Source organism: Nyctibius grandis, chromosome 30, assembly GCF_013368605.1.
Source record: "Nyctibius grandis isolate bNycGra1 chromosome 30, bNycGra1.pri, whole genome shotgun sequence".
Lineage (NCBI taxonomy): Eukaryota > Metazoa > Chordata > Aves > Nyctibiiformes > Nyctibiidae > Nyctibius > Nyctibius grandis.
Genome location: NC_090687.1, coordinates 3,354,235 through 3,367,821, shown reverse-complemented (window position 1 = coordinate 3,367,821; position 13,587 = coordinate 3,354,235). Strand labels below are relative to the sequence as shown.

The window sequence follows — 13,587 nt, the reverse complement described above, 5'->3', positions numbered from 1 at the left end:
AGGGAGAGAAAAAAAAAAAAAAGAAAGAAATTGGGGGTAAGAGATTTCTCCTGAAACCTTAGGCAACGCTATTGTGTATTTCTGTCATTTAGCCAGCCAGGTAAAAGGATCTTTTTCTACTTTTGTCTTATTTTTTCATTGAAGCAGTTATGTGCAAAAGGCTCCTTACACATTTGTCAAATGGTAGCGTGTTTGTGATTACAGAATCACAGAATCACAGAATCTACATTGTTGTAGCTTTTGCAGGCTAGTCAGACCATGATTACTCTTAGCCCCCAAAATGTGGGAATGATATTGTTTCATCAGTTTGCATATTTATGGAAGCTTTGTTGTATCCCAGTTAAGTATTTTCCATGTTGAGCCTTGAGGGGAAAATTGCTCTGTGCTGGATTTAAATTTATATTGAGCCTCTAGATCTGATACCTGCCTGAGATCTTGTCCTGCCCTATTATCTTTGTAGCATGGGCTGCCAAAAAGCAGTAGTAAGCCAGAAACTGGGTTTTTTTCCACCTTTGAGTTTTGTTACTATAAAACCATCATGACCCCTCTGCTACGTCCTAAATGCATCTGACGTGAAGGTGTCAGTCATGCAAAACATTCACACTGTGTTTCAGCAGTCACAACCTGCTGCATTGTTTCTTGAGGACTGCTGCCACATTTGAGTATCTGAAAGGCTGTGATCCATGCCTAGAATATTGGTGAACTGCTGAATTTTTTTCCTTGTAAAGTGTACCAGCCTCCCCTTACTTCTGCCCTGAATACAATTTCGGACAAGTTAGTGCCTTCTAACTGTTTGGGGACTGTAGTTTGCCATAGGAGGGTGGATTGAAAATGGGTTGAAGTCTTACTTCTCATGCTGATAGTGAAAACCATTTGTTTGTCCAGGAGTTGTCCGTAGTCCTCGTTCAAAGAGGAGTAATCTTCAAGAGGAGGAGACCGTACTAGATGTAGAAATGGAACAAGAGTCAGCAGTGGATAAACACAATCTTGAACGAAAGTGTGCAATGTTGGAATATACCACGTATGTCCTCTTCGTCCTTGCTTTGTTGTTTGAATAGAGTGGGCAAAAAACTGTTCCAGTTTTGAGGACGTTGCTCAATAGCAAAAGCAGTTAAGACTCTAGCAGTTGGGTGTTGTGGAGGGTTTTTTTGTAATTCAGAGGCTATCTGATTAAAAAGACGTAGTTATGTATCATGTTCACAAGTAACTTGTCTACCAAGCAGGTTTTTATGCTAGAGGAATGGGAAAAACGGATTCAGATTTCCTTCCAAAGTAGTACAGGTGTGTGTTGCAAGAATCCTGGGGAAAGCAAAGTTGAGAGGGAAGGAGTGCTTCCAAAGTACAGCTAATGCAAGGGAAAAATTTGAAGATTCTTTGTTCCTGTGCTTTATATCATGGTGTCCCTGCAGCTTCAGTAGCTCCCCAGTGTCACATTCTGAATTCTGCCCTTCTGTGTTGCACTTTGCACACTGTTTACAGATTAATTTCTAATATGGTGGTGGTGTACACTGGTGAAATCTGGAGGGGATCTCTGGAGCACTTCACCTTCTGCCTAATCACAACCAGAATAGCTGAGAGGACTGTATACTTACAACCTGTGACAGCCCTGCAGAATGTCAGTTGTACTTTTTATATTGTGTTGTGCACTGTGGTTTAGTTTTGTCAATATTCTATTCTGTTTTAATAAACAGTCTGTTTAAAAGTATTTTCAGTTAGTTCAGTGTTACAGGTAGATGTATCAAGTTACCTTAAAAAAATTTAATGGAGTTGAGAGAACCTAATCCCACTGATCCTTGCTGATAGAAAAAAAACCCTGTTCAGTCCACTTGTCAGCTTTTGCATATGATCTCCGTTCTGTGGTAAGAAATCTTTTAAATTAGATATCTGGTGCTTACTTGCAGTTAGGCTGAAGATGACTGCAACATCTTTTAAGGTCAAGAAACAGGGTTTTTTTATTTAATTGATGATGTAATGTTATAATGAAAGAGTTGTCTATTGAATGCTTGACAGCTTGACTGAAATAATTTTTTCACGGTAGCTTTCAAAAAAATCTTTCATAAGGTGAAACAGGATTTCAAAAATACTCTTTGGTGTTATTATTGGATTGTCAGAGCTGTCATACCTACTGCATATGCAAAGCTCGTTCGTAGTTTGGGTTTTTCTGAGGAAGTAAGTTTGTCTCTGTGATTTCTTGCAAAGTGTTGTATTTATAAAGAAGAAAAAAAAAATCTTTTTTTTTTTATTCTGCACTGTAACACCACACTAATAATTAAATAGCTCATTCGTGACAGGTACCAGTTCATCCATTACATGCTGTTCATTGTTAGTTTCATTCTCTTGCCAGGGAGAGAATTGCAGTGCATTGTTGTTCTGGCTTGTATGTGTATTTAAACAAGCTTTAATGTATTTGTTAGAAAACTGGAGAGACCAGTGCTTGACAGTCAGTGTGAAAAAGGGTTATGATTGCCTTTAGTTCCTGTGGAAGATTTTCCCCACACTTGTCCTGAGAAAGTTTTTCATCTGAGCAGGTATTTTCTCTAGTTCTGTGGCAGGAATAGTGCTGAGAACAGAGTTTATCATGGCCATTGGAACTTAAGTAACAATAATGAAGTTGTTCTGGGTGTAATCTTTAAACTGAAAGCTCAGACATTAAATATCAGGGATTAAAACAATGGAAAAACATTGTTGTTATGCCGCTTCTGGAGCGGGGTTAAGGGAAGGAGCCATCTCTCTTTCTCCTCTTCTTTCCCAGCCCTACCTAACTTGGGAGGGCAAGAGGAGAGCTCTGCCCACTGCTCACGTATCACTTAAAAGCAGCTGAGAAGGCACTCCCTACAAAATAATTACTGTATATTTTGTTACGCTTTCTGTTAGAGGCAGCCGAGAGGTGGTTGATGATGGAACTATCCCCGGAGACGGGTTAGGAGCTGCAGGTCTGGATTCCAGCTTTTATGGGCATCTGAAACGCAATTGGATCTGGACAAGCTACATCATCGATAAGACTAGGAAGGTGGGTATTTTAAAATTTATATACTGTAATGACTTTTCCAAATTTTAATATTCTTAAAGTTGAGATACTGATAGCAAAATGTTGCTGCTTGCATGCTTTCTCCGTCATGTGTCTCAATAAGGCTTTGCATCTCTGGAAAGAAATGAATGCCAAATGTGGTAGATCTTGGTGCTGAAGTGAATGAAAGAATTGGACATAAATTTTATCTGAACAGAATTTGATAAAGTATTTCTTCTTTGGTTGAATGTATTATTAAGCAAGCAATTTAGATTACCTAGTGGTGCCTGTTGCCTTTCTGAAATGTAGAAGCTGTCAGATGAAAACTGAAACATCTGGAACAAGGAAATACAGAAAAAAAAAAAAAAATACTAGGAAGCCCAACACAGGCAAATAAGAATGGCCATCCCAGTTCTGCCTAATGTCCTGTCTCTGGTGGCTGCCAATAAAAGATTTGTAGGGAAGGTTGTAAGAGCAAGGTAGATGTATAGTGATATTTCCTCAGAATAGTCTCCCAGCTGTCTGCAAGTTTGGCTCAAGGCCATTCTAAACCTGGGGGTGATGTTTCAAAGCTGTTAACAGCTTTTTCTTTTAGCATTAATTTATCTAATTGTTTTTTGGACACGTGTCAATCCTTTAGTATCCATGACTTCATGTAGCAAAGTGTTTCAAAGTCCTATTATGTGTCACCACTTCCTTCTGATGGTTTAAGCTCCCTAATAATTGTCATACTAAGGGAAGCTGTGTAAAATACCATTCTCCATTACCCTTTCTGTTTCACTTCATTTTGTAAATCTCTCTCGTGTGTCCCATTATCATCTCTTTTTAAAGACTGGCATCTACTAGATTACTTAACTGTTCCCTGCGTGGAACATGTTCTGCCTTTAATCATTCTTATTGCCTTTCTTTTAGCCTGTTCTAGTTCTACTCTATCCTTTTTTAAGGTTAAAATAGAATCATGTAGTGCATTCAGGCTGTGGCCAACATTGCTGCATAGTGTTGCCCTACCCTGAGTAGTGGTTAAATGAGAGCCTCTGTCAGTGTATATGTAAAACTAGAGTTGCTTGTTTTTGACCTCAGGCAGGATCATTTCAGTCCAAATTTCATCTGCTTTTCTGTCACCTAGTTGTTCAGCATTAACAGGACCTCCTGCAGTTCTTCAGTCTTGGCTTTCCTCTCCACATCTGTGACCAGCTTCTATCACCAATGAATTCCACACAAGAGAAATGGGTTTTGCTGAGAATGGCAAAACTCCTAACACATTGCAATCTGTTTGGGCTCAGATTTAAGAGGGATAGAATATGGTGTAGGGGGCATTTACTCCATGTTTGTCTTTGCATTTTGGTTTTATGCTTTTTAGAAGTTCCTTTGGCATGTAAAATGCTTTGAAAAAACACCGTTTTACAGAAAATTCTGCTCAGCCTCTGTAGCAGTGAAAGAATCTAGTATTTCTTTTCCAGTCATGACTTCTTTTAAACTTGAGGAGATTGGCTGAAGTTCTAACCTTCATAATCTAGTGGTCATTACAGTACGATTTAAGAAAAGCTCTAGAGCCATTCAAATATGTGGTAGTAGTAAGACAAATGAATTCTTCAATGTAGCCAAAGATCTTTTCCTTTATACTGAAGATTTATTTCTGACAGTAGGATATGATGTATAGTGATGTTAAAACCAGTGCACTGCTTTTGCATATCACCTTTTTGAAAGCTGTGTTGTCTTAGGAAAGTCCAGCTTCTGAAAACGGACTGACAGTGAGACTCCAGACCTTCCTAACAAAACACCCCCTTCCACTCAGTACTGGAGGTAAGGTGGTGATGCTGGTGGCGGGGTCTGTAACTGTATTGTAGCTGTTACTTTGTCAAACCCAGTATGGATGATGTGGGTTATTCCTGTCTCCTTACAGTAATCTGGGATGCTTCTGGGGCAGTAAAATAGATAAATAATTTCCTTCCCTATTTCTGGATATATGGAACAATGATTTTTTTATCCAGTATTGATGACATGGGTTGTTCCTGTCTCCTTACAATGATCTAGGATGCTTCTGGGGTAATAAAATAGATATGTAAATAATTTCCTTTCCTATGGAAGAATAATTTTTATCCTGTGTAATTTCTGATGTGCAGTTTGCAGAAAGTCTAGAGGGACTGATGTTTTGTATGACTAGGCACTGTTACAATCGCATAGCCTAATGTTTAAGATAAGGAGGAGGAGATGCTTCAGGTTGAATATAAAACCTCAGCTTGGTTCCCTTGTGCTTGTGCACTGTATGCTAGACTCAGTAATTACTTGATGATTCCTCACTTATGTGGGATTTTATTCTGTGTGAGCTGCTGAGAAGTGGCATGAAATGACGTGACTAACAAAGGGCAAGTCTGGGAAGGCATCTGTCTTTTAATATACCGAAACTTTGGTATTTGCTCTTTATTCTATAATATTGTAGAATGTAATTGCTATAAAGCTCCACTACTCTAAATATGTGTCATTTTAGGTAACAAAATTAATATTTTGGGAGAAGGAAAGGTAGGATCCAAGTCACTTGTCCCGAAAGAGGAATTTATTGAAGTAAGTAAAGAACCAACCCAGGATCGAAACAAACGAGTGAGAGGTGGAAAAGGCCAAAAGAGGAAGAGGCTTAGGAAAGACATTGGAAAGAAGGCGAAGAAGAAAAAGAAAGGTAAGTAACTAATACATCAGGAAAAAGAAGTGTTCTTTTTAATGTGTGTGCCTGCTGTAAGTTGCTTTAGAAAAGCTGATGTGACTGTCATATAGTGTGGGAAATGAAAACTTACTGGCCATCTCTTTGGGTTGCCTGTCTCAGTGAAGAGGTTCAGATGTCCTGGGGCTGTATACTAGCTCTGGGGAACAGCAGCAGCGTGCTGTAACTGTTACCTGTGTGTGAATCATGATCGCACTGCTGTACTGTACAGACTAAAGAAATTCTAGTTGTGTCTGTGCCAGATTAACTCCTTGCAATTCACCATCAACTTTTGATAGCTGGCTTAAAGATTCTTCATGGTATGATGCTCTAGGTAGTGAGTTTGCTAACTAAAGTGCTTGTTTTCTCATTCCTGGGAGAGGTGTTAAAGCATTTTACTTTCTCAACTGCTACTTCCTTCTCTGCTTTTGTCTTTTATTCTTACAAACTCCAATTGGTGCTGAGACTGCCTGTGATAGGAGTTTGAATTAATCAGAATATGTAGTGCTGAGATAACTAAGTGGTTGTTTTTTCTGGATCTGTTAGAAGAGGATTCTGTTAAAAAAAGCAAAAGACTCCGCTACCACGATGAAGCTGACCAGAGTGCCCTGCAGAGAATGACACGCCTGCGTGTCACCTGGACAGTGCAAGAGGACAGTCTGCTCATGCTGTGCCGAATTGCTAGTCACGTGCTAAACGCAAAGGTATTTAGCAGGCCCTCTATTTAAGGGGTCTAGGTACTGAACACACATCTCATCAGTCCTAGGAATTCGTCCTGGTTCTAAGCATCATTTGTGTACGTAAAAGGTGAAGTTTAACTCCGAACACTTTTGTTGTTCACGCAGGTAAAAGGGCCCTTTGTTCCATGGCAAGTAGTTCGGGATATCATGCACGCCAGCTTTGAGGAGTCCCTCGATAAAACCTCTCACTCCGTTGGACGAAGAGCTCGTTACATTGTCAGAAATCCACAGACCTATCTTAATTTTAAGTAAGAAGGTTTCTGTCTATATTGTAGATATAGGCTAAACTCTCCTGAAATTAAGTGAAGGGATATGCTCCTCCTCTGTTTTTGTCTTACTTCACGTGAACATAAATTTCAACTTTTTTGCACCCTAGTGCTATCAAATCTGTATTGAATTGGGAAAACTTCAACTATGTACAACACCTTCAATTGTATCTGTTGCAGAGTTTGCCTTGCTGAGGTTCACCAAGATAAAGCCCTCATTGAAGATTTCATGAATAGAAAAAATAATTACGAAGATCCACAGGTAGGAGGGAAGTATTCTAAAGGTCATGGAATACTTTACACTGTGTGGATTACTGAGTACTTGCACTGTTTGGATTACTGTGATTTCATATGTTATCTCTCCCTTGTACCCTTAGCTATGTTAAAAATAGCATCATTGTAAAAATGCAGCACCATTGCTATTTTGAGAGTAAAGTGGACACGGGCAGCCTTCCAAAGGCATGTAAACAGCACTGCTGTGCAACAAAAACTTCGTTTTTTCAATGTGCTTATTTATAAACATCCATATGCACTGAATTTTTTTTTATCCTTTCAGCCTCCTTGTTATCTGAGCAAGAAAACATTTTTGCTCTGTAATTTCTTTTTATTCTTGTTGCATGTCAAAATATTGCCTTAGCTTCTGTGGATGAGTGCAGGAATGTAAGCAAATTTCATGAGAGAAGCCTTGATTTGATCAGTCAAAAGATTTTATTTAGTTTTTGAGCGTTTTATGGCTTAAATCAACCACAATTTCAAATTGAAAATTTGTTTACACTTTCAGTGCAAACAATTCAGTTTTGAATTTCAGAACTTTTTCAAAACTGGGACAAGATTTTCTTTGTTTTTATCCAGAAATGACAATTCATATTATTGTCAGAAAATCCCAACCAGTTCTGTTGTTAGATTTGTTTTTGTTTAAATGAAGAATAGTTGTTTACTGGTAAGACATTGCTAAAATAAATGCATGTGTCCCCATCCCTAACATCTGTCTTTAGAAGCAAATAAAATCTTGTTTCCAGAGAGGTACAGGACTGTTCCTCTTGTGTAACAGGTGTCCTCCAAGCCATGATTGTACAAACAGACTTAATGGAGAATATGATAAAGCCTGAAGGGTATGAAGAGAAAAAAAGACTTAAGCAGAAGCTTAAACAAAGCTCTAGCAAGAGATCTTATGCTGTTAATGTTCATAGTGGGTTGCTTGTAGCTGTGAGCTTGATTACAGACAGAACCTGCAACTGCTAAGTAAATCAGCACACACAACCTCCACAGAGCTTTTCTGATGCATTCTCTTGCCTGTTGTACTGTTTCTGACTTGACAATTCAAAACTAGCTATTTCTACTAGAATTTTTCTTGAACACTTTAAAAGTAGAGGGTCTGTTCCCACTCCAAGAAATTGAGGTTCATAACATTTCTATCTCTTGTTTTCAAAGGTTTGTGCAAAGGAGTTTAAAGAGTTTGTGGAAAGACTGAAAGAGAAATTCAGTTCAACCCTGGGGAATCCCAAACTTGAGATTCCTGACACTTTGCAGGAACTCTTTGCCAGGTATTTGAGTTACGGTGCTTTTGACTCCATACGTGGGCTCAGTGACAGAGGAGGGTGATTCAGAGCAGACCTCTTCTCTGCTATGCATGCTTTACACCCTCTGTTACGTGTATTCTTAGTATCAAAAGAAGTTTCAGTAAATACAAGCAGCGACGTTTCTTTCAAATCTATACTTCCTAAACACATATAACTAATTTTCAGTTATTTGCACAAGCTTGCTTATTTTAAACCCCTCAGTTTGCTAAATAAGACTTTTTTGTAAGCTAGAAATTCACAATGTCAGATTTTCGTAAATTGTCAAGTCCTCAACTTTGCTGTTAGAGATGTTAGTGCTCAGATCTAACATTTTAATGCAATAGAAGACTTCCTTTTACCATTTTCCAGATTAACTGGCCCTATTTTATATCACAATTTGTAGCTGGTTGCTCAGCTAAATCATCTCAGTCCTGCTAAAACTGCTGATGCAGAAAAGCACTCGGCCTTCCATAGCATTCTCCAGCCCCAGATCGTCAAGCTTTTTTGTGGTGAATAACACTTGGAGAAGGGTGTGAAAATTTGGGTCTCAAACCTTTTTATGATAACAAATATAGCACCTTGTAAATATTCTTACTTTGGGAAGAGCTGTATGTTACAGCAAAAATGCTGCTGATGGTAACTGGCAGCTCAAGCCCTCAATGGAATAGCACATCCATACAGTTCTGTGCTGTCTCCTGTCGATGCGTTTCATCTCCTTGTCAGCAGATAGCTTAGCGGAGCGAGGGAGGTTGATCTGGACAGTTTTTAATTTTTGACACTTGCACTGAGGGCTGCTGGAGCAGACAGTTCCCTGCGCTGTTCCAGCACTTGCCTTATTAGCAGGTGCACTGGTCAGCCTCTGCGTTTCACAGTTGATATAAAATCACAGAACATCACTTGTGTTTCAGTGTTTTCCTTTCCCTTCCCTTAACTAGATTTCGAGTTTTGGCAATCGGAGAAGACACAAATCAGAACACAAAAGAGGACAGTCTAAGCAGGTGAGTAGCAGTAGCACCTTTTTTTCCCATTAGGACTCCAAGGTCGTGTCAGCCCTCACATCTATGGAAGTCCTATAGACTTCTAATTCAGTCTGTTTTTCATGTTTGTTGCACTGTATATATTTATTAATAGAAAAATACTTTGACAAGGCTGTAGGGACCTCTGACATAGATTATAGATTTGAGTAATAAAATGACCGCAGCAACGCTCTTCTCAAAATGGTGGTCTGTTATCATTAGGACAACAGTGTATATTTTCTATGTGGTTGCTGTACCTTAAGAGGAGATGTTAACAAAGAGAACTCTGTTTTGTGTCGGATTATCTGGATTGATCCAAAAATTCAGGGTAGAAGGTCAGGGAAAATTAAAAGGTTCCTTCACATGAATGATCTTTGGCTGTAGTGATCTCATGCCTTTATACATCTATTTCAGAAGCAGGTGATTGAGTTTGTGTACTTTTGTGCTAGTTTAATAGTAAGGTACCTCATGCTCAAAAATCATCCTGAATAAACTTTTTTTTCTTTTTTTTCTTTCAGTGTCTATGATATTCATTTTCTAGTGCTACAGAATTTGATTCAGAGCACTTTGGCACTCTCAGATAACCAGATGAAATCTTGCCAGTCATTTCAGGTACAAACTTTACTGGTCATACAACTCTAGAGTTTCTCCTTCCTACTTTGATATTTGCCTTTTTCAAATGGGAGAAAAGAAACCCAGAAATTTAGATTTTTGTCCATTCTGTGGGGATTATTCTCATTTGCTTTTGGGAAATTATATATTCTAGACAGATTTTCAGTACGTTGCTTTTTTCTCTGAGGATGAGATTGCAAGACGTAAGGTTGAAGCAATCCCCAAAAACCATATGAAATAAACTCCACATCTCTTCCACTGGGTCAAACTGTGTCATGATTTAGTGCCTGCTTGAGCAGTTGGAGGAGGAATGACAAAGACAGTTCTAGTATCCAGCTGACACTGGTGTTGAGAAGCCTCTCCTTCAGCGCTGGGGACCACAAAAATATATTGTCTATCAGACAGACACTTAAAAAAATAAAGGTAGAAGTTCAAAGGGAGTTTAATATCTACTCAGCAGGAAAGAGTGGAGCCTAGAAAGCCAAGCTCATGGAAACAAATGTTCCTGGTAAAATGATGGAAAGAATCTACCAAATTGTGTCGCAGATGAGCATTTTTTACATATATAAATCTAGTGGGAGCCTGATCCCATTTTGAATGTCAAGTGCTCTGTAGTGTTTAGTTAATTTAATTGGCATTTACTGTGGAAAGCCTGGAATTTCATAAAAGAAATAGAATAGTGTAGTTAAGTGAATTTATAGGTATCATTTACATGCTGGCTTGTAGCTCCATATTCATTTAGTTAATGTAAACCTCAAGTAGGTGAGTGTAACAGTGGATTCAGAGCTAACACTGCCTCTTACATTGAACGGGGGTTTTTTGCAGACGTTCCGTTTGTACCGGGAGTACCGAGATGACATTCTTATGAAGGCTTTCCATGAGTGTCAGAAGAGAAGCTTGGTCAATCGGCGTCGAGTAAACCACACGCTGGGACCAAAGAAAAGCCGGGCTTTGCCTTTTGTACCCATGTCATATCAGCTGTCTCAGAGTTACTACAGGTGAGTGTCAGAAAGGTCACTGTTAGAGCAAATAGAAGAACCTCCCCATGCACGCTTGGCATGGAGGAGAGCCCAGAACCTGACCATCACAGCTGCAGCTGAAGAGATGAAGGTAACCCGTATGTATGTTAGCCCTTTATTTGGTGAGCAATTAGGGCCGCACAGAGAACAGAGCTACGTTTGCTGGGCAAGCCTTTATAAAGACATATGCACAGGAGAGGGGAGGTAGCACCAAAGTTCCAGATGCAGTGGAAAGATTTCTTTAGTACTCTTGTCAGTCTGCTGGTTGCTTGCTTTTCCTGTCCAGTTCCTTTGTGCTGCACTGTACCTGGATGTCAGGGGTGGAGGAGGAGAGTTTAACTGTAAATGCCTTCAGTGCTCAAGCAGAAGATGAGATCTTTGCTTTGTATTTGCTATATAGTACTTGACCTGTGCAAGGTGCATAAATAGCTCATGTTCTGGAACTAGTAAAAGGGCTGTGAAAGCAGATGTAGAGGGTACTTGGTCACCAGCTCTAGCATGGAACTGTTTGGCTGCTCTGTGCTACCTGTGTCTAAAATTCATATACAGTAAGAACAGATTATGAAAGTTTTGTGCTTCTTCGAATTTGTCTTTTTGTTCAGAGTTTTTACATGGCGGTTTCCCAGTACAATTTGTACAGAGTCCTTTCAGTTCCTCGAGAAGCTCAAGGATGCTGGAAAATCAGACCAGCCAGATATCTTCTTATTTAAAGATCAAGAAAACACAGCATCAGAAGGAATGATTGCATTTCCTATGGATGGACCTGGTGGCCACTGTGTGGCGATGCTTTCCCTGTTCTCCCTGGGACTTGTATCTGTGACTGTGAGAATCCCAGAGCAGATGGTTGTGGTGGACAGCACTATGGTGGAAAATGAAGTGATAAAAAGGTAAACGCTGTGGCTTCTATTAGTAAATACATTTTGGAGGTAACTTGAATGAAATTGGGCAGGCATTAGGGTTTTCTGCACTATATTGTGGCATGTTTTACTGTGATATTGTCTAGATTTTTATTTCTGAGGGAGCATTCTGAAGACTTAATGGCACTTTAGTGAGTGCCTGTCATTATAGCCTTGGACTGCATTTATCTTCACGTACATGACGTTTAAATAGCCAGGCACTTCATTGCCATCAGAGCTAATGTGGAGAGGAGAGCAGTGTGTGCTATAGATGAGTATTCTCATCAACATTGTCCCTTCCAACTTCAAGGACTAAGAAGGATTAGTAACAAGGTTTCAGCTTTATCAGTGAAACCTGTCTCCACAATATTGGTTCTATGGATTGTCTCCTCTTTGATATTTTTTTTTCCTTTTAAAGCCTTCAGTAATTATATATCACTGAAATTGAAACTCTCTCCCTGGACAGTCTGATCCTGTGAACAGTTATCCTTACAATCATTATGTGTTTTCTTAGAGTGCAACTAAAATCTCTTGCTGCAGTTTAACCTGTTGCTTCCTGATGTATATATACATGGAAAATACTCTGTTCTCTTTCAAGCAGCTTATTACCTATTTGAAGATTGTTATCATAGTCCTCCTCCCATAATATGCTAGTCTTTAAGATGATCAGCCTCAGTTCCTTTACTTGTGTTTTTGGTATGTTATTCATGTTATCCAGATCTCTGTCTTTCTCATTATTTTCCTCTGCACTGGACTGTGATGTCAAAAAACAAACGCCATGCTCTTGCTGGCAGGTCTGTGCCAATTACATCATGTTATGTAGGTAATACGCCTGCTAATACATCCCCAGGTGATGAACGGCCATGGTCTTGCCAAAAAGGAAAGGCAGCCAGAAACCCCCAGTGTGGTGTGATTCATGTGCAGCTTGATACTTGTGATTCACTATCACAAGTTTCTTTTCCTTTATCTAGTTAATTGTTTCCTCTTAGCATGGAGGGACAGGTGTAGAGTACCTTAATATAAGTAACATGCATTTGTCCCTACGAAATTGCTTCCTGCTCTTTTCCAGACTTTCTCCAGTTTGCTGGAAATGTTCTGACACAAATCCTGTCTTCCCATAAATTTGCAGCCTCTCCAGTTTGGTGATCCCTTGCAATCATAATAAGCTATTTTATCACCCAAGTCATCAGCAAAAATACACTGAACCCTGGACTAGTCCCATATCTGAGTCCAGTTTTCCAACTGGTTATGTACTCGCACTATTTTTTCTAAATGATGTTTTCCCCTTTTGGTTTTAAATATATTTTAAGAGAGGGTATTTAAAGTCTAACTCATCTTAGAAAAGGGTGGAAGGAAACTTTGGTTGTTGCTGGCATAACCTGCTTAAAATAGAGGCAACTTCAGAGTTAGATCAGGTTGTTCAGAGCCTTCAACTTTATCCATAATGGCTCTTATCATGTCCTGGAAAGAAATAGTGTTGGTTTGACTAAGTTTGTTTCTGGGAAGTCTATTCTGGCTGCTACTACTATTCTTTCTTTACTTGGAGGCTCTCTGCACTTTGGTTTATGTTGGGTTTTTTTGGTTTTTTTTTTCTTTTTTTTAAAGTAACTGAAGTGTTTGGTCTGTAATTCTTTCTCCTCCTTTTCTCCCTTAAAAATAAACAGTCTGCCCTGTACTGCCATATCCCTGTACAGTCTCAGCCTTTGTGCTCTGACAGATGTTCCCTCATGATGGTGTCTGCTGAACCAAGAAGGTTCAGCACTGTAAGCTGTGATAT

At 39.3% G+C, this 13,587-nt stretch overlaps 1 protein-coding gene across 3 annotated transcripts in view; it reads left to right on the top strand.

The window, feature by feature from the left end:
* Positions 1-13,587, top strand: part of GTF3C1 (general transcription factor IIIC subunit 1) — a 42,109-nt gene that overhangs the window by 20,602 nt on the left and 7,920 nt on the right. For all 3 annotated transcript variants that reach the window (XM_068420289.1, XM_068420288.1, XM_068420290.1), the window contains exons 20-31: positions 886-1,021; positions 2,875-3,010; positions 4,729-4,810; positions 5,496-5,681; positions 6,249-6,406; positions 6,548-6,690; positions 6,889-6,970; positions 8,140-8,252; positions 9,203-9,265; positions 9,802-9,895; positions 10,721-10,893; positions 11,517-11,801. In XM_068420289.1, the coding sequence (XP_068276390.1) occupies positions 886-1,021; positions 2,875-3,010; positions 4,729-4,810; positions 5,496-5,681; positions 6,249-6,406; positions 6,548-6,690; positions 6,889-6,970; positions 8,140-8,252; positions 9,203-9,265; positions 9,802-9,895; positions 10,721-10,893; positions 11,517-11,801 (1,651 nt within the window). The remainder of the gene's footprint in view (positions 1-885; positions 1,022-2,874; positions 3,011-4,728; positions 4,811-5,495; positions 5,682-6,248; positions 6,407-6,547; positions 6,691-6,888; positions 6,971-8,139; positions 8,253-9,202; positions 9,266-9,801; positions 9,896-10,720; positions 10,894-11,516; positions 11,802-13,587) is intronic.